General features: G+C 36.9%; 1 protein-coding gene across 16 annotated transcripts in view; it reads left to right on the forward strand.

Annotated features, from left to right (window-relative positions):
• Positions 1–21637, forward strand: part of RYR2 (ryanodine receptor 2) — a 384087-nt gene that overhangs the window by 109971 nt on the left and 252479 nt on the right. For all 16 annotated transcript variants that reach the window (XM_074537533.1, XM_074537522.1, XM_074537518.1 and 13 more), the window contains one exon: positions 6476–6580. In XM_074537533.1, the coding sequence (XP_074393634.1) occupies positions 6476–6580 (105 nt within the window). The remainder of the gene's footprint in view (positions 1–6475; positions 6581–21637) is intronic.

Consider the following 21637-nt stretch of genomic DNA (forward strand, 5'->3'; position numbering starts at 1 on the left):
AGGGAAGAGATGGAGGGTAAGAGGAAAAAGCCTCTTATCCATTTAAAGATGGAATGTATGCAGCCCTTAATCTATACAGAAAGCAAATACCTTACCAGGAATTACAGCTTCCAAGTGATTAAGATAGTCTGCACTGTTAATAAAATGGCCTTAAGACCTTTGACAGATTTCAGGATCAAAGCTATTTCCAAAGAGCAAAAACTGAAAAATTTTAAGATGAAGCTGTTTTCAGCATAAAGGAAAATACTCTAATTGTACTTTAGTAAGAATATCTTAAGTAGAAGTAGATTTCTGATGGATTTTTAAAGATTGTGAGAAGGGAAAACCCCAATTAGCAGTTTCCTTCTATGCCTTCAAGTTTGTACAGATTAAGTTTCAGGTGCACAGAATTTTCTTTGCCAATGAACTCTGCTACACAGTGACCAGCAGATCACATTTCACTCTCTGAAAATGAAAGTGGGGAAGGAGTTTTGTCTTCACTGCTGTGCAAACTCATACAGAATAAAAACTAGTAACTCCCTGTAATCAGACAAAAACTACTGTAGAAGAGTGTTTGATGTATCAACAGAAAGTATGCTCAGTATATCAAGGTTTCTTCCACTGCTGGTTTTATTCAGTCTAACACTTCCCTTATGGGAGGCTTCTGCACTTGGAGATCTGGACAAGATGGTGAACTTTCTATATGTGACCAGAGAGAGTATTTTAAGAAAATTAAAACAGTCAGTTGTTTAGGTCAGATTAACAAGGAAATCAGCATGTGGCATAGGCAACCAACACAGTTCAAGTAAACCACTGAGGGCATGGAGTGGTCTTGTGTTTTAAGATTTGAAAATGGAATGATTGCAATGTATTTGTGTCTGGCCTCAGCTCCATCACTAGCTGGTTTTCCCTGTGTTCGTCTCCTCCTTCCTTTTTTTTTTTTTTAATTCTAGTCTGTGTTCTAATTTTATCGTCCTGTCAGTTTCTAAGTTTTATCTCTGAAACAGCTGAAACAGTTTTCCTGTGCAAAATGGACTTTTTTTGAGCTTTCAGATGTTAACAAGAAACTTTTCACTATGTGAAAATGACGTTTTTCAGAAGTAAAACATGCGCAGATTTTTGAAGTTTTTCCTAGAAAAAAGTGTACTTGTGACAAAAAGCCACTTCCTTGTCAAGCTGCTCTTCCAAAAACATGAGGACATTATAAGTTTTAGGTAGAGTAACATGGAAAGTTTTCAATGCTGAAAATTCCTCTGATTTTGAGGGAGACAACTGCTTGGGATGGAATGTCCTATAAAAGCCTCATACAGAAACTGATGGTTTCAGACTGAAATAGTCAGAAGCAGCTGATAGCAAACTTTCTGTAGGAGGTGTCCAGGCAGCCTTCACTGTCTGCTCATTGTAAACACATGAAAGTTTGACACTGCTCCTGGAGGAGTTCTAGGGAGCGAACAGAGTTATTTGGCACTCTACAGACTTAAACTGTAAGGCTCATAATTCATTCTCTGTCTTTTCTGCTTTGGGATTTGATGAATATGGTTCATTCTGTTTGGCTGATGGGACTTGGTTTGTCAGACCCATATATTTCTGTTCTGGGTCCATTGTTTCGATGACAAGCTTGAAAACAAGGAAAGCTGGGCCTTCTATGTAGAGTCCTAGAAACAGAAGTTTTTCCTTGGTTATATTGAGTGTGTTTCATCACTGTCACCAGACAGAATCTCATTTAAATAGAAAGGGCTGCCAGAGAGATAGAGATGTATAAATTGAAATGTAACTTGAAAATAGCTGATGGGTTCAGTTTCTTTCAGGCTACTCCCACAAATAGGACTACAGATGTGTTGCTTAAATTCTGTACTAAAATGAATTTTCTGAGTCCTCCTACTTGGATTCTTGAGGTTAGGCCTCTAGTAAATGTGCTAGCATTAAAAATAGTTACGAAAACCCACATCTCATTTTTTTGACATCAGGCTGCTTAAATAGGTGATTGATTAGGCACTGATGTGTGAATTCTCAGTATACAGTTAAGAACAAAATGTCTGTAAGTCTATTTAATTGGGAATTGGGTTAGAAAAATAAGAAGCTTGCAAATATCTAGGAAGACAAGTAAAGATGAGGTGAAGCTGCCTGTTCTTAGAGACAGAATTCTGTTTGCTGATACAATTTATTGTCCTTCAGTCTTGTACTAATATTTATGAGAGGCAGAAGTTCAGTTTACATTCACAAGATTATATGCAACATATTATTTGAGCAGGTTGTACATTCCAGTGGCTTGTTAGCACTGTGTGATTGCCAGAGTAATGACAACAGCACTGAGTTTTGTGTCTCAGCCTCTTGCTTTCCTTGGAGTGTGTAAATAGAAATTCTCTAGAAAATTAAACTGAGGATAATTAATACATCCAGTACCCATGATTCACCTGTGGGTTGGAATGCAGTTAGGGTTATTTTGAAATATATTTCAAAAGCTCTACTCGAAACACCTTTTTAATAAAGGGTATGATTTTCTAATTTGCAAATCTGCCTCCCACAGAGTAAAGCATGGTTTAATATGCAAATATTACTACAGAAAACTAGTGTCCACAATAAATGTAGTTTAAAATGACAGGAAGAATAAGGAATTCACCAGTTTTCTAAATAATCCAGTAATTACTTCAGTAATGGGTATGCCTTAAGAATTCCAGATGACTGTTACATTTATTTTAACCTCTCTAATTTGGCTGATTGGGCTATTACAAGCCATGATGAAGGAACAATAGAAAAAGGTAATAATAATGTATTACTTTTCTCCTAGAGGTACTCAGCATCCTTTTGAAATGCAATATACAATTTCTATTTATGCAATAACATTTAAAAAAATTGAACTGCTGGCATATTAGCCTGTAATTATGACTGAGTAGATTTTCTAAAAGAGAAAATTGATAGGAGGGCAAATCTAAACATAAACTGGCAGCCAAATCAGTAATGCTTTAATTAATACTGAGATAAACTGGAGTTACTACTATTTACCTTATAAGTCAGTGGGTATATTTTATATTCAAACTGATTTTGCAAATGTGTCAGAAATGAACTGAAAATAAATTATATTGAATACTGCCATTGCTTATTAGAATTTTCCACTGATCATATGACCTGAAGTGGTACAGATTCCCTGGATTGTCCAAGACCATTATATGCTTTGTCACAAAAAAACCCCAATCTCTGCTTTGGAATATGAATTAATTTTCTATGTCTTCATTTAAAAAGTTACTGCAGCAAATATGAATATGGTGAAAATTGGTGGAAAAAAAGGTTGAAGATTGACTTGGTAATTTTGATGTTTATTAAAAGTGCATTTGTGGGTTGTTAGACATGTAGCAAAATATTTTCTTTAAAATTATTAATTATTTAATAATGTGGTTATAGTCTAGCAAAGCAGTCACTGAAATATCTGCCAACACATTTCACCTGTCCTCAAAAAAGCCTGATGTTGAAAACAAATAGCTACAAGTTTTCATTGCAGCTGCTAGAATATGCAGTTCATCTACAGGCTGGGTACCAAAATGTGCTATGTATGGTGTATGAAAATATTTTTCAGTACAGAATGTTAGACTGCCATAGAATACCTTTATTTTTCATATGCCATTCTCTGTGTGTGAGATAATTTGACAGAAAATAAGGTAGATAATCAGAGGTCTGGCAAAGACTCTGGTTTCTTTCCTCTTTTTTATTTTATGCTTTGAAGAGATGGAAGAGACACTTATGAATAATTTTTGTTATATTTAAATGACAGCTTTAAAATTACTTGGAATTATTGTCTTTGGAGGGGGCTGTTCAAGAGAGGAAACTTCAGTCTGTGTCTGAGGCCCAAAGCCTCATTCTTTAAATCCATAGTGTTAAAAGCATCAGCATTGAAATAAGTGTAGAGAGATGAGCAGAGCTCTAACTGAGCTAAATACATTGGCAGTTCTGTATCTGCCTCCTGTTTTTCCTTGCTTTGATTGTTGTATGTGCTGGGATTGATGCAGTCATGCCTGTTGGATTTTCAGTACAGCAGAGCTGGCTGAGGAAGGGCCAGAGAGGAAGGTCTAAATCACATGCTTCCTGCAAGCATCAGTAGGTGCAAAGCTCTTAAGGGAAAAACATTTGTCTCTGAGGGCCTCCAATACCCAGGCATCCATGCAACGAAGATGAGGTGGGGTAATGTGCTCTCCCTTTTGCCTCATGAAAAAAAACTGTCTCTAGCATTTTGCTAGACTGTAAGAACACAGCACTTCTTTCACTTGATTAAAGCTCAGCATCTCATACATTTCTCCTTCTTTACTCCTGAGCAGCAAAAAGTGTGCCTTACTCATCTGCAATGAGAATAGCTGAAAAGGGTTCATTGGGACTTCATGCGTTAGTCTTAACGGGTAGGAAAGGAAGTGCTCATGGCAGTCTTGAACATAAAGGAGAATTAAATTGATGAAGGAAAAGTGTCCTAGATATGTTGGTTTGATCAGTGTTTGGAACCATGCAGGATTTTTGGAGAGTATATAAAGTATTTGATATGGCCAAAATTGTATGTGTGAGACATGTTCTGCCAGCAAAAATGCTACTTTAAATAACAGCAATAACAGTGGGAATATTGTTAAGGAGACTTGGTTTGGTTATAGATGCAGACAAGTTAGCCTTGACTCATTTCTGAGCACAGTGTATGGAACATTTTTTCTCTTTTGTTTGTACTCTTGTTTGTCAGTTTAACTGGGCAGACTGGACGGCAAGCTGCACTCTTAGGCTGTGAGACTTTCTAGACTGGAAAACTGTCCTTACATTAACTGAGTGGAAGCAGCACCTTGCGGCCTGAGATCTCTGAGTGCTCTCTTTCCTGCTTTGTAACATAAGGGCTTGTGATGGTACTTACATTACAAGGATGTTTTGAAGACAATCTAATTGGTTGTTTGTTGGCCCAGTCTTACCACTAGAAGGACTGTTGTAGTGTCTGACTAGCTACATAAGAAATATGGTAACAAGAACACTGATAAATAATGAGAGCCCTGATTCTGAAGGAGTTGGCTGAAAAAATATTTCATGCCAAGGTATCATTGCACAAGTCAGTCAAAACCCATGCAACAGAAGATGCTATTAAAACCTTTTCATCTGGCTGAAACTTAAAGTACAATTTTACATTAATTTCATTGAAATGTAGGTACTGGAAAATAATGAAAGGTCTATTATTTATTAAACAGACCTGAGTTGCTGTGTTTAGTAGGGATGAAAAGAAATGTAATAAGCTAGTAAGATTGTGAGGGATTCTGAGAAAATGAACTTTTGCGGGGGGTGGGGGGAGATTTTGCAACTAGCTTTTGTAATTTGGCCTTGGAAGTCGCCTCTTCACATTGTACACAGTTTGAGTAAGTGTGCAGTTTTACAGCTTTAGCAGCAAAAGAATTCATGGTGTAAAAGAAATGAATTCCAACAGTCAATAAAAATATTCCTAAACTAAAATATGCAACTAACATGAAAAGAAAATAGAGAAGGGATGCAAAAGAATTTCTGGAGGCAAGTAAAGGTGTGTAGGAGTTGCATGTTCTATTAACAGAAGAAAAGATCCCCACATAAAATCTAATTTTACTTTGCTACTTTGTAACTTAGACATTGCTATTACAAACTTCTTTCAATTTTATATGAATTTTTATGATAGTCTGGGAAATTAACTTTTCAATAGTTCAATGATCTTTATTTCAAGCATGTCAAGTTAACTAATAACTTTTGTAAGACTTTTTAGTTTTATCTCAGTCAGTGCAGCCTGTAGTGAAGTATAGTGCCCTGCAAGGCTTAGAAGCTGCTGGCTTGGCCTTGATACCTGGTGCCCGCTATTTCTACTATGAAAATTCATCTTGACCTTCATGATAATCATGATCTCTGGCTAAATACCAGTAGCCTAAAGACTGAATTTGGTTTTCCTCACAATCTGAGCATAATGTCTGGGACACGTGTTCCATGTGCTAATGTCCAAGCAGACCCATCATTGCTTTGCCTAGGAACCTTTCCGCTCCCAGTTTTTTTTTCTGATTTTCTTTGTACAACTTGTATTGCTGCTCCTATTCCTTCCAAGGACCACATCCAAGAAGAGTCTGGCTCTATTCCCCTGTAATCACTATTAGATTTTTAAAGAGAATTGCAAGATCCCTCTCCTCCTCTCTGCAGACACACAGGGGGAGCGCACTGGCCCTGACATTCATTGCAATCCTCTGCTGAACTTGATGAAATTCGTTGGTTTCTTCTTCTATTGAGAGTTTCTTTCTTTCTTTTTGAGGGGACCTGATTCCCCAGGTATCAGCTTGCCCATGTTGAGCAGAGCATTCCTTCCCTTTACTGACTAAAACTTAACTGTTGCAGCCCAGTACGTGGCTGGATTTCGTAGCCTCAGAGATGTAATAGATCTTTCAGATCCATGGATGGTGAGGCAAAATAGAGCCACTGGAGAGTGCTGCTCATCAAATGTGTTACTAATGTGATCTCATGGTTCTCTTTTACCTAGAATGTTCCACCTGATTTGTCCATCTGCACCTTTGTGCTGGAGCAGTCTCTGTCAGTACGGGCCCTCCAGGAAATGCTGGCTAACACAGAAGAGAAGGCAGAAGGGGTAAGTTATTAAATATTCACCTTTCTTTATCTTGTAAAATAGTACTTTTTTCCTATGATACCACAGGTTTCATGGCTGTCACATGCTTATAGCATGATTGTGCTGAATTTTCCTCCTTTGCTATCGGAATGTCTGGTTTTTTTGGAAATTATAAGCACTTGCAGTGTCCACTGAAGCTTGCTAGAGTTGTAAATTCACAATTTCAATGTGCTGTGAGTCAGTATAGAGTTACAAGGGTGTTTTAATTTGAGAATGTCATATAAAGCTTGATCACTTCTTCTGAACAAATAAACTTTCTGAGCATTCCTGACTATATTGGGTGAGACTGTTAAAAGGTCTTAAAATGACTTGGATATATGCTGGTTGTGTCTGGAAATAATCAAACTCGTGTATGCCCTGAGCTAAAATATGCTGTGACAGACCTTTAAGCTGAAGATAAAATATTATTTAGTTTGGTGGACAAGAAATAGCAGTCTGGAAGATGAAGGATATAGGAATTACTTAAATCCTATTAGAATTATTGTAATTATTCCTAATAGGAATTAATTTTGTGACTAACAAATAGTTATTTACAAATAAATCATAGTAGTGTAATTATTGTTCCCTGCAGTGCAGTTAATTTGATTTGTTATGCTGTAATTGAGTGCTCCATGTGCACCTTATAGTTCATCTGAATGTTGTGCTCTAGCTCAAATCCTGTTAATTTTTGAGGAAGAGTGACTGTAGGCATAGGAGTTATACAGGCAAAAGAGAAATAGGTGTTAACCGTAAGTCCATCAGTCAAGAAAGCTAGCAGGAGATAAGCATGCCTCTGATATTTATGGGGATGCCTCAAGAAACCAAACTAATGTAGAGTAGTCAGTCCCATGAAATGCCAGGCACTCAGGCTGAAACTGGTATTTGGGAAATGAAGTCTGGGAGCAGTCCCATGGATGATCCCGAGTGTGATCAATTTGTGACAAGAGAATGACAAGCATATCTGAGAGAAGAGGTGGTGCCAGAGTAAGCAGATACACGCTTCTAAACCCCTCTTCCATTACTTTGTGAATACTGAAACCAGGAGCAAGAAAATTCACAGGGAAAAAAAATAAAATGAAATGAACAGACATACACAGGCATAATGTCAAAAATCACAGTCAAATCCCCAGGATGTACAGTGATAACTGTGTATGGCCACATGTGTAAAGTAGAGCAACAGTTTTCTTTCTGTTTATTCCCAAGAGATTGTGAGCAGGGGCATGAACTAAAGGAAGTATAGGGGAATGAGTGATAAAGTAATGCTATAGGGCAGAATGCAGTGAATGAAAAAGGATTCAATTTTTGAACATGAAGTACTGAGACTTTTGTTTAAATCATAAAATCAACTTGCAGATTTTCTCTTGCACTGTCTTTAGCAGAGTGCTGGGGCCATGTGTTAGGAGAATATTTGCTTTTAATACAGAGATCACACCCAGAGAACTTGGAGGATGAACAAATCTCTGCAGAATGATTAGACAATGTGAGCTCAGGTATTTTGCTGGGAACAGGGCAGACTTAAGAGAGCTTTTTAGGGGTCTTACGTGGAATATTTGCACTAGTTCTGGCCTATTTTCTGCACTTGATGTGAGTAGAAAAAGATTTTTGTAGGACGCACTGACCAATGAGACATACTATGTTTGGTGGTAATCTGGTTTTTTTTGGAAAAAATTACTGATGTTTTCTGTGCACAACCATGAAGGTCAGAATTCTGGACACTTACACCCCAACCTAAATAACACTGATGGCAGCTGCTCTGTTCTACAGTGCTCTGTACTCAAAGGTCTTCTGAGATGTGCACAGGAAAGATAAAGCAAAGTTCTGAGTGTGGTCATTATGTGGCTCTTGGCTGTTTACAAAGTTGTTTACTGTGCTCTCAGTACCTATTAAATACCAACAGTAGCAGAAGATACAGAGCTGCAGCTATACCAACAGAGAGAGATGGTGTTCAGTAAATCATAAATATATTTCTACTGCAATGACTTCTATACAAATGAATTAGGAATCTGCTTGTGTCTCTTGCATATTAGTATACTAATATTAGAGGACAACGATATTGAAAATTATTGGAGGTTTGTAGATGAACACAAGGTCATGTTTTCAATGTCTATATTTTTCTTTTTAGTAAGTCTCTGAAAGCCAAGATGGTACTAAAATGAATGACTATGTACTTGCTGATAAATTAATAGAACTGACATTTGGTATCTGTTTGTGCTTTCTATGAAAAATACATAAATTTTGCCTTTGCATTTATATTTGTAAGTCATAGGCCAGGTACTTATATAGACAGCTTCATATCTGTTTGAAGCAACTGTTAAAAAAAGTTTTAAGATACGAGGTAATTTGTCTTTCCTGAAGCGCTGTTGCCTTCCTAGAGAAGCATCAATTCTTTTTATTAACATAACAGTGCTTCATTTAATTTAGTAGAAAAATGTAGCAATCTTTTGAGAAATTGTTGCTATAAACTGGTTTCAGTGTGACCTCAGTTTTCTAGTGGAATGAATCCTGCAAAAGGAGGTCTTTTCAGTCCTCAGTTACTTTTCATTGCATTAGAAATCATTAAGATGCTGTGCTTATAAGAGTGCTGGTTTGCCTTTTGTGTTGTGTAATCTCTTGAATGCTATGTTTATATAATAGGTATTCTTGTTATATAACAGGTAAGTTAGCAGTAATGTAATGGCTGAGTACTATGAACAAAATCTCACGCTGACTTGAGTCAGAACAATGAGCAGCTTTCTTATGCCTAAGAAAGAATAACTGTGTGCATTTACTGGATTTACTGCTATTTTTCAATTAGTGTGCATTAAAGGTGCAAGGTCTACTCTGCAATAAATACCTACATTTTTAGTGCAAGAATCCCAAAATGAAAATTTCCATACTTTGTGAGATCAGTGATCCATCTGAATATACCTACTTGACTCTTCTGAACCAGATAAATGCTAGTAACAAAGACAATAGTGAAAAATGACTGAAATTTCCTAAGAAAGAATGTGTGTATCTAGGCAGTGAGTAGCTATTTGTGCTCTGAGGTTTCATCATTTCCCTGTAAAATAGTATGGTTAGCTCAGACAATTTATTAAAACACTGACATTCATAGCTTGCTTGAATGGTTTTGGTTTCAAAAATAAAACGACAACCTAGTTTATTTGCTTGGGCAGCATTATTTTTACTTTTCATTTTAAATAGTTATTTTTTTAATATTTTGCTGGGGTGTGGAGTGTTACATGTATGTACCACTTTCATCAGTTCATCAGCAGGAAAGAAAGAAAACACCAAAAACTAACAAACCAGAAATAGATGAGGAAAAACGGAGGACTCTTTTGGAGAAGGAATAGTAAATAATTGTATAATGAGGAGTATCATCACATAGTCTGGGCTGTGGTGTGTCAGGCAAGCAGAATTACAGGTGCACAAGGGTGCCTACACAAGGGTGTGTGGGCACAAGGGTGACCTACAGCCTAGGTATCATTTTGTAATATTTTTGGCTCATTTTCTTAATGTAACTTTTTAGTATTAGAAAAGCACACATAAGATGAAGATGGAAGTCCTTATGTTTTTATAAAGCATTTAAGACCATAAAAAGCATTCAGTCCATCTATTCTTAGCCTTGTTGTTATTTCCAGTGAACCTTCTCTGGACCCAAGTGCCTTGTATTTCACTAAAGCTCATTAGTTAGAGTGATTCACCTGAGAAGGTGAATCTATTGCTTCTGGAGTAATTTAGGAATGGTCCTTGCAACTACTTGGAACTATGTTTTTCTTCTGATTCTTTTTCCTTTGATTATCTTTTTGGGTAATTTGATGTTTTTTTCTTTTTTTAAAATAATTTAATTCACATCTTTCTTTTCTAGATTCAAGACCTCTATCATCTAGTACTTTCTTCTTAAAGTAAAAATGATTAAATACCATAATCAAATCAGTTCCTGGAAATTTTCCCTAATTTTCTTAAGAAATGAAGCCTGGCCATCTATCCATTAGTGGTCTTGAATTCAGCAACTTCTGCAATTTCTAGACAATATGAACAATAATAGAAACAGGATTAGGTAGTTCTTTCAGATATGGTGGATATTGGGTAGGAGAAAGGGATCTAACTTTATATATCCTATAAGAGGAAAGAAAGGCAGAGTTTTCTCTTTTACCATCAATTACTCTTGTGCTGTTGCACCTTCTGCACAGGTTTTATTCACTGAGAAAAGGTGTCACAAGGACACGGGAAGGAAGTTGCCAGGTTTCAGGTGTGAGGGAGTGATTTATAATTTTGTGGCTTCTTTCAGTTTTGAGATTTAAATGACTTTTTCATGAAAGTTAAGCAACAGACCTGTACATTGTATGCTGTTACCTGTCTCACATTTTATGACAAGGAGAATTATTTCCCTTTTTGCTGCTCTATACCCAGTAAAAAAGGGTATCCAGAAGAAAAGGTATCCAGACATATTTGACATAGAAGAATGCCAGGTATTTACTTAGTCTCAGTTGGTTCAAAAATGATTAAGATTTTGTCTGAAAGGTTTTTCTTTTTAAATAATCCTCAAGCAAACCTGCTGCATGAAAAATAGGTATTAAGACAAAAATTTGCCAACACAGTGTGCAAATTAAAATTAAACGTAAAGTAACCTTCATAAAGCCCATTGCTACTAACTATTATTTGAAATATTTCAGAGGGTTTTTCATATGATTAAATATGAATTATTTTTTCTAATGGGACAATCTGAGTATTCCAAACACCATTACTCTCAGTATTTATATAAAAAGGGGCTAGTTTGAACTTTCATTCTATTCTAATGCTTTTGTTACTTCAAAGAGATAAAAACCAGTTTTGTGCACAGGGACTAGGTACAGGAAATTAAATTAGTTTGGCATTTAAAGGAAATTTTTCTGTAAGTGAACAAGCACAAAATCATCTATCATCTGTGTTGGCTGGAAAAAAGAATTCTTGTTATTATGCTGAGTTATACTTGGTTTGCCTGTGTTTTCTGAAATATATCCAACAGTCTCATTATATAAATAATATACTATTTTTTCCACCTTATTATGTCTTTTATAGTACCTCATGATAATTGTAATCAGTGATACCACTGAAATTTGAAGATTCTGGATTATATTTTACATGCCATACCTGATGAATATAATATATGTGTATATTTATATATGACATAGAAGTACAGGTGTACAGGACTTGCTTTCACATGCCAGTGTGTTGTACATCTGTGTGTGGATGGGAGCCCTTGTATCCCAAACAGAGGATTGTTCTTAACTGCACCATCCCAATGGAGTGATTGAGAACTCTATTAGTAAATTGTCTTTTACAGAGATTTAATTAGTTTTTGCCAGCAGTGGTAAAACATTCTCTTCACTCTGGTGTACCAGAACACTGGTGAGTGCCAAACCATTCCAATTCTACTGCTGTAGCATACATCCACATGAAAATCTCATATCATTGGAAGGGTGTAGAGTAAGAGACATCTATTTTGGTGAGAGGTTGGAAAGAGCAGTGGCTTCTGGAGCTGCTGTTTGTTGATCTGTGCTTTGGGCTCCCAACACAAGGTATATGCATGGGCGGTTTTTTTTTGTTCAGGTATATGTAGGAGTATGAGACTCCTGTAGGTTTTTTTTGTCTGTTTGTGTTTTGGGGTTTTTTTGGGTTTTTTGTTTTTTGTTGGGTTTTTCCCCCAGTTTTATCAGCAAAATATTTGGAACATTCAATTCCTTTGCTAATGGCTGGGTTTCATGCTACATGAAGTGCTCGCTGGTAAAATCATCTGCACTTGGAGTGTAATGTGTTTCCTTTGAAATTTTGTTTTAATGACTCCAGCAGGACAGATGCACCAAACTCACTTATCCTCAATGGAACCCAGTGGATTTCTCTCAGCTGCTTTTGTGGCCTTTCACTTCGAGTGTCAGCTTTTTGATTGCTTACTAGAATAGTGTGCAGTAGTAAAATAGGTAAGGATTTCTTCGCATGGCACCTGTAGCAAGAAGGTGAATGTTTAAGTAGTTACAATTTCTGTTTTGAATGACATGATAAACTAGGTACTAGAATACATCAGGAGAGCTTAGGACTCTCTAGAATTTATATTGAAATGATTTTAAGTGCTTATTCAGAAAATCACACTGTATTTGTTTTTTTTTTTTACTTCTGAGAAAACTTGAAGTATTTTTTTTATTTGTCTTTCTAGACTTCATTATACAGGGGAAAAATTTGCTCTCAGTTGCCTTAGTAAGCCTGAAATTTGTTTACTTTTAGGCAAAATGAAATGTAGGGTTAAATCCCTTTTTAGTTTCCTGCAAATTGATATCAGTTGCTATGTCATCTACTGAACACTTCAGTGTGCAGTTTGCTGCATTTTCCCCAATATTTATTTGCCCAACAGCTGTGCTATTCTAATACTGCATGCCATGAAGATTTTCTGTGCTTGGCAGCTCTGTCCTGTCCTTGTGGCTGATAATGAAGATGTGACACTGTCCATGTCAGTATCAACTCCTGAGGGCTGGTCTTCCAGAGAGCTGCAGGTTCAGAGCTGGAAGCAGGCTTCTTTCTGTTTGATAATTTGGGTGTTCTCCCAGCCCATCTGAAGAAGAACATTGGTCGTGGAAGGAAAAATCTGATTGTGGAATGAGTACTCAGTGGAGTACTCAGGCGCTGTTGCAGTCTAACTTAGGGACAGCTGTAGCAAATTCAATTCTGCCATTGAAGTGGAGTGGAAAAGTGAATTGCTTCAGATTCCGTGTGGTCCTAGGGAACAAACTGAAAATAGTTGGACTAAAAGTTGCTGACTGAATATAAGCAATCTAGAAGTCACTGAAACTGGCATTTCTATGTATTGAGCTGCCATGAGAACAGCTGAGAAATACTGGCAGAGAGATTAGAATGATGAACTCAGGGTGTAGTGTGTGGCTTTTTACCTTGGATGAAAAAAGAAGGGGATTTCTTGTTTTTATGTTTTTTACGTGTAGGTAAAATTCTGAAGGTATTATCCCTCTGCCATCTATAAGCTATGGCTTGTTAAAATAAAGTATGGCAACATACTGATGCTTTTCAGTAAAGATTTCCAGTTAGTTCCTGAAAGAGTTTGGGGTTTTTTGTATGAAATTTAAGCACAGCAAAATTGAAAATTATGCAGTTAAATTTATCTTCAGAATCAAATCCCTTTTTTTTTTTTAAATCAGCCGGTGGAATTGATGTACTAAAGGCTGTTTATGCAAAATGATGAAAAGATAAACCCCACCAAATCCTCACATTCAGATGCTCTTCTAGAATGTTGAATAGTCTCAGTTTTGCTGCTCAGTCCTATGTAAAGCTGAGATAGTCTCCTAAGCCATTAATACTGTTAATTCTACCAGATGTCTCAGCATAGATAGTAACACACTGAGTTTTTAAACCAAGCTAGTGTAGATAAGCAGTTGGAATCAATAAGCTAAGCAGTGATTGATACTTGCATTTTTTTTCTGATTTTGTTTGTCTTCATACCTCAGGACTGATTTATGCATGTGCCGAGGACTGTAGCTGATGAAAGCAACACATAAAATAATGCTGCAAATTGGGTCCTAGGCATCTCAGACCAACATCCCTGCTTTGTGTATCACATTGATTTTAGTAGATTCTTTTAAGTCTATTAATATGTCATATTGTGACATATCAATATTTCACAATATTGTGAAAATATTTTATTGTGAAAATTGAATTAATATTTGTGAGGCTAGCTTTACAGTAGTGAATATCATTAAATAGATAGGATTTGATTGTTTTGTCTTTAGAAGAATTTTTTTAATCAATATTTAGTATAATGGTTGCACAACAAGCTGGAATGAAACAAAATAGTAAGTGACCGCACTCTCGTCTACGTTTTGCATGAGGAAGGTTTGATGTTGAAAAGGTTATGGACATGTGAAAGGCTGCATCATAAAACAGTGACATTTTTCTGTTTGTCTTAAATTTGTTTACTTCTTTTTTAAAAGTTAGCATAATTTTTTGAAAACACAAAGACTTAGACTTTAGCTTAGTCAAAAATGTTTTGAGATATTAAATTGTTAATGGTAATATATGATTCTTGTCTGCTACAATTCTACTACTACTGATTGTACAAAGTGCAGTTTTACATTAATCTCTCAGCTGAGGCAAGGCCTGGATAAAGTGATGCTCAAACATTGTATCCTCTGTTGCAATGTGCACAGCTGTAAGATGAATTATTTGTAAAGCCCAAGACCTTAGATTAGCGAAAACATAACTTTTACTTTTGTCCAGTTATACTGAGATTGGAAATAATAATAATAATTCAATGTTTTTAAACAGACTGCTTATACTCAATAAACACCTCATAATATATATGAAAGCTCTCCATATCTCTATTTGTCTTGTAATGGCTTCTTATAAGGGTAGCTTCATTAAATATTTGGCTAGGTTGGTTCAAAATTTAAAACAGGAAGGATCCTTTTTTCCAACTCAACGACTTATAATAACAAATTAAAAGAATATTTTGCTGAGTGATGTAAAATGTTATCAGTGTAGGAGTGCTACAGAGGCCGACAGTGTGAAAAACATTAATTCTGTCTGCAGTTACGTGTAGCAAGAAACTAGACTCCTATCAGCCAGCTTGGTAGGATCTCAGCAGCTGGAGCTGCGAGATTACACATGGGAGTCTCCCTCTTGAAATCTGCTCATTGTGCTCAGCCTCCAGGAGTTACCAATACCTTCTGTGGTAATTAAAGAAAAAAACAAAGCACCCTTATCCTCAAATTCAGTCAAGATTTTTGTAATGAGAGTTTGTTCCCAGCTCTCCTTATCCTGCAGGGTTCAGCACCTTGGGGTGCTTTTGGTTCTAATGGTGCTCTATATGCATCATAGGCTCCCATATTGTTTAACTTTGGATAAGAGTGGTCCTCCCCAAAGGGGTAACACTTGAGCAACACCAACAAGGGTAGCATTAAAAGAAGAGATAAAACTGGGGTAGTGAGAATGAGCAGGACTGAACAGACTGGATTCCTGTCTTGGATAGGAAATGGGAAGGATTTGATTTTGGGGTGGGTTCATCTCTGTATTGCCTCTGTGGTATGTCTGTCAGAGTTGCTGACAAACATGCACAGTTTGTTGCTGCTGTCAGTGAACTCTGTTGCTGAGCAAGTCTGGATAGGGATGTTCTGCATGAGGATTCATCTCCATGACTGTAATTGCATCTCCTCAAGGCAATAGGAATTTTGAAACCACGGTAGCTACATCACTGCTATCTTGTGATATCTTAGTAAAAATAATAGGTTTAGTGAGACCAGGTGTTATTTCACCTCCGTGGAGCAACCATTTGTCTGTGGAGAAATTATTTATTTTGATGCCCAACTGTTCCTTAGGGACTGTGGTACTGTTCATTCACCAAGAAGGTTTCTAGTTTTGTAACGTTTTGTTGGAGAGTCAGCAAATGGTTTGTTTCAATGATTATAATAAGACAAGAGCCTTCCAAGCAGGTAAGTGTATGAGTATCTAAATACTACTGCCGTGTGAGAGCTACACTTTTTCAGGTTCAAAGTTAAAATACCTAGGTTTTGTTTCTCTCTTATCATAGAGAATTACCATTTTTTAATTACTTATCAGGATGGTAAGAACTATTCAGTTGAGTGTGGAGGGAAGGAAAGAAATGAAGGGGTTTAAGACCAGGAGTGTTAAGTAAACACAGAGAGGCTGGGAATGGGGTGCAGCTCTGTAGGCAGAGGTGAGATTCTGTCCCTGGCCTCCAGGTGCCTTTTTGGTAGCTGAGTCTGGGACCTGAGCACAGCAGAGAAGCCCGAGTGAGCAATGAACCCCTGCTCTTCACAGGGGAACTGACTTACCTTTTTGAGTGGTAGGATCATCCACCTATAGACCATGAGTTTGCCTCAGTGTGTGTCAGGATCACTCAGCTTTTCCTAAACCTGGGTTTTAGTTTTTTAGTGTTTGAGTGGCCACTCCTGTGAGCAGAGCCTTGTTCCCTCAAGGTTCAGTCAGAACTGCAGGCTGTGGGACAGGGAAGGGAGCTGCCCCTGCCTGCAGCATCCTGTGCATCCACCCTGCCGAACTGCCTCTGGCTTCTGTGGTGGCGAGTGGATCCCACACCAGCAGGATCCATTTTGGAGTGTTTGCAGGATCTCAGCAGCAGTTAAGGCTCCTGCTGTGTTCTTGCAGGCAGTCTGTATAGACTTCTTCCTCTTCAAAAGCATGCTTGATAAATATACATGTGTACACACACACAGGCGCGCGCACACACACATGCGTACATTTAGGTTTAAAAAGAGGGAATGTGCTCTCTATGATGCTTCCTGACCACTTTGTGTGCACCTGTCCTTCGTTTTTCCAGTGAAAATTGAAACCTCTTTCTTAGAGTACATGGTAAGTGAGAAGGGGAGGTATTATCCCCATATGGTTAGGTTTTTGATCTTGATCCATAACTATTTTTTTTACAAATATGATAGTTGCTGAGCTCTGAAGATTGTCCTCCCTTTCCCCTGCAGACTTCTCCTTCTGCTAGGCTACAGTCTTTTTAGCATTTGCTAGTTCAACAGTTAGTTGAACTAGCCCTATAGTCTTTTAAATAATAGCCATTCCCTCTGTGTATAAATAGATAAGGCACTGATTTCCTTTTTTATGTGATAGGGGTGAAAGATTAAGCCTTATTTTTCTTTATGGAAATCATGTACTTCTAAGTAAACAGAGCAAAGAAAAGAAACTTGACAAGAATGGAGGGTATTCAGGCTTCTGCTAGTAAACCTATGTTCTATTTATGTTGGCTGGTGTTCATCTGCTTCAGTTTGGGGAGTCCTGTATTGTTGTATATGGTTTTTGTGGTTAATGCTTGTTTCTGTAGATACTGCTGATAGAGTGGATTGTGCTTGTAATGATGGTGGTACATGCAGCTTCCACTCCTGAGGCAGCCTTTGATAACTGACAGTCTGTTGACAAATATACAGAACACTGACTTTTTTTTGAAAGATGTTTCTATTTAAAAAATATTGGGATGAGTCACAAGATGATGGTATGCAAATAGCAGAAGGAAAGTGAAAATTTTGGAAATCCTGTTTTTTTTACTGGTGATTATTTAATGTAGTAAATTGACATAGTCTAGTGTATATGTAGGTCATTTGGCAACAAACTATTTTAGTTATCTAGGTATTCATGCATTTTGCTCTTCCTGTAAAATTCCATTTCCAGGTGGTGTTTGTTTGTTAGAATATAAGTGATTTACTGGGTATAGCTTGGCTTCTTTAAAAGAACTTGTGCATTTGCCCAAATTTTAATAATGTCAGTAACTGATTAAATCCTTTGGCTGTTCCAAGAAACTTCAGGTGGGGCTTCATATTCTCTCTCCTCAGCCATATGTCACTATTTTTTAGGTACATTACTTAGGGAAATACAAAACTTTTGTCCTAAAGAAACAGCTTCTTGGTGGGTTTGGAGATCTTTCTAGGGACATATGAGGCAGCTGGGATTTGCCTGTGCCCAGAAGACCACAGTTCTCTTTCTGTGTCCTTTCTTGGTGTTACTGCAAGCAATATGAGACTTGAGTGCTTCTTGCAACTCTGAGTATTCCAGGATGCTGCAAAGTATAAGATAAAACATTTTTAGGGAACTGAGAGCTTTGGGTGGAAAACCACAGACTGGCTGAGTTTTGAGACTGCACAGTGTTTTTGTACCTCAGATGTCTGACCCTAACCAGTTTGAATCCTTTCTCAACTCATGTATGCCATGGTATGAGTTGAGAGAAGAAATAGCACATGCTATAAGCTTTCTACTGAGATTTCTTCTTTAATTCCAGTAACTTTTCCAACTTTTCCCAGTGAAATTAGAATAATTTTCATAGATGACTTCAAGATTTTATTATTTGGATGTAAAAAGGGTAAAGAAAAATAATGCCTTAACACAAGTAAAACCTTAAGCAGGAGATTAATTAAATAATCTGATTTGTGGATCTTCATGGTTAAAATTGATCATTTCTGCTTGATATAGTTTATCAGTGAAGTACAATAATTATTTTGTTACATGCCCAAACATTTTTCTCTCATCTTTTTCTTCCTCTTTGTTTTTCAGCCTAGCATCTTACTCATGATGTCTTTTACCACAGGCCACTCTTTGAAACCTTTTGTAAATAGGATGGGATAGTGTTTAGGGGCTTTCCATGTAACTTGACATGTAAATCTCTTGAGGATTCAAAGCTGCAAATATAGCTGTTTGTTTAAATATAGTAGAGCAGGAAGCATTTTCTATATTCTTTCTTACATGCTTATTCTGCTTGCATTTAAAACAGTTAGGAAATTTTGGTTTATAACCATCTCCTTTTTATAGTCCAACTGCATTCCACAAAGGGAAATTTCCTCTCTTTTGCTCCCTAATTCTGACTAGATTTTTCATTTCTAGTAGTTTCTTTTTCTTTTGGCTTATTGGATCACTTCAAACTGAGAGCAAGACTGGACTAATCACAAAGTCAGATTCAGAGAGCCAAAATGGGATTGTGAATGTGATTATTAAAGGGAGTGATGCAAACACATAACATTCACTCATGTCTGAGTGAAGACTTCAGTCTGTGAGGAAGTGCTTAGCTAAAGGTTTAATTTGTTCTGCACCTTGGCATAACCAAATAAATGGACTACTAGTGAGTTAATTGTTTTTCTAATATAAACCTGACACTGATTTTTGCACTGATTTTAGAGTACAACTTTTAAAAACAGGTCTCTATTATTTAGTGTCAATATACATTTTTTCCTTTTTAAAATAAATTTATATTAATAGCTTTTACTTCCTTTATTTATACTGTGATTTTTGGCTCTGCTGCATGGTTTTCCCTATCTTGTGAGACTGATTCTTTCTATACATTGTTGTCTTGTTCCTGTTACTAACAGGAGAGCTTAAATTTGATGCAGAGCTGATCGACTTACTGACAGAGCTATCTGCTTACTGACAATAATATCCATATTTTCTTTCCTTCCTTAGTAACATTGCTTCTAGAATGTCTGTATTTTCTTCCAAATATCACAATCTTTGTCTTGCCCTCCCCTTCCCTCTCCCTACTCTCCAATCCAATGATGTTAGAGAAGCACTGAAACGGCTACGAAAATAATTCATAGACAACATGAGAAAATAGACATCAAAAAAAAAGCTTTTATTTAAATGTCTCAGTAATATTATGGTAAAGCATTTTAATTAAGGCTAGGAGTTTTTTCAGACTTGTTTACTCATAAATCTATGTCAGATTTTATTAGGAGAATGCAAGCATTAGGTTGCACACGTTGTGTGTGAATTCAAAGCTGAAGTGTTTCTGTAATATTAAAAAAATTTAATTTCACAACCTCTACTCCAGTAGTTGACAACTTCATTTTTCAGGAAAATGCTGTCTGCAAAATACCCATCAGTAAGGCAACATTCTAGCTAAATTGCATCATGAGCTTATTAACTCCCATCTAATCATCCAGTCATGGCTGATTAATCACTCCTCCTGGTGCCTTGTTTTAATAAAATCTGTTTTCTGTGCCACTGGCCAGAAAACTGCTCTCTAATTTCATGTGTAGGATAGTCTTTGCTGTGGATTAAAGTGAAGCCCTTATCCTCTGATCTGAAGGGCTGTGTGAAGGAATCATCACATGCAAGTGTCTTGCATGTATAGTTATCCTTCTGTGTTTAAGGGATGAGGAAAATGTGTGTGTCCTCACAGAGCAGAAAATCATTCCTGTGCTTGTGAGACAGAATGCAGCCATTTTGGGATAGGAATGCAACTGTAGCTGGTGGATTTTTGAATATTCAAATCACCTATCTCCAACTGTGGAACTCTGAATTCATTAATTACTTTGTATTAGTAAGCAGCAAGATAACACGGAGAGCTGGCAGCTTTGTCATTTTCTCAGCATGGGAGGAGGGCAAAAGTAATTTCATCTCTCATGCCAGTGGAAAGAGGTAACACCTCCCATTTCTTTTAATAAGTGTTCTGTATGTTAATGAATAAGCCAAGTTACCAAGGTACTTCCTTAAAAAGAAGTATGAAGATTGGCAGTTAAATACACTCTTGAAAATTTAAGCTCTCTGATTCATACTACAGTAGCCTAGTTAATAACCTATTTGAAAGCTAACAGCAGCTGTGAATATGACAGGCTGAAAATGTTTTCAGGTTTGCCAGAAGAACCTCCACATGTAGAAAGGAAGAATCAGAAATGAACCAGAGGTTTCTTGAAATAACAAACCAGAGCTGTTTTAGTTTCCTATTACTTACCTGAAAGTTTTCTTAATCAACCTTTTGGGCAAAAGGGCCAAGTTATAGTTTTTTATTTCTATACTTTGAGTTGTTTTCATTAGTCTAAGGGTGGGCTAGAGGTAGCAGCCATCACTCACTTCAAATAACAAAATTCGGTAATTTTCTTAATAAATTATTTGAATAAGTCTTTATCAGATGGTGGTGTGTCATACAGAGGGATAGAGTTGCTATGTCCAACAACTTTAGCTTGTCCTTACTGCAAGGTTGGCCATCCCAGACTTTTGAGTTTACATGAACCAAGTGCTTCTTACTGCAAGGAAATAAAGTGACAGAAGGAGAGGAAGAGGATCTTAGTGTTTAATGCTGTGTGGGTTTTTGTATCATGTAGATGGACATACATATTTGATACCAGTGGAAACTATGAAAAGATGAGCTAGAGTCTTCTTAAGATACTGACTACACATTTTAGTGATGCCATACTGAAAATAGGAACTGGAAGTAAAACAGTGAGGAAGAAAAGCATGGAGCTTTTAAAGAGAAACATGTACTGTCATTTCCTCCTTAATACACCTTATTTAGCATCAGAAGTGATTGTTAGTGGGCCATTTCAAATAAGGCACGAAAAGAATATGGCTGGGCTTTGATCAACTGCACTTGGATCAACTGCAAGTACTGGAAAAGATCAAGAATGGCAGGCGCAGTGTTTTTACACTCTGCTTATCCTCAGGGTCAAACAAGGACAGGAATAAAATCAGTATCTATTTCAAATCACAGAATTGTCACACGCAAATACTTCTGGCCTGGCACATGGCCCTTCTTTATGTGCGTACCATGTTTGGATGAGG

The sequence above is a fragment of the Zonotrichia albicollis genome, chromosome 3, assembly GCF_047830755.1.
Source record: "Zonotrichia albicollis isolate bZonAlb1 chromosome 3, bZonAlb1.hap1, whole genome shotgun sequence".
In the NCBI taxonomy this organism is placed as follows: domain Eukaryota; kingdom Metazoa; phylum Chordata; class Aves; order Passeriformes; family Passerellidae; genus Zonotrichia; species Zonotrichia albicollis.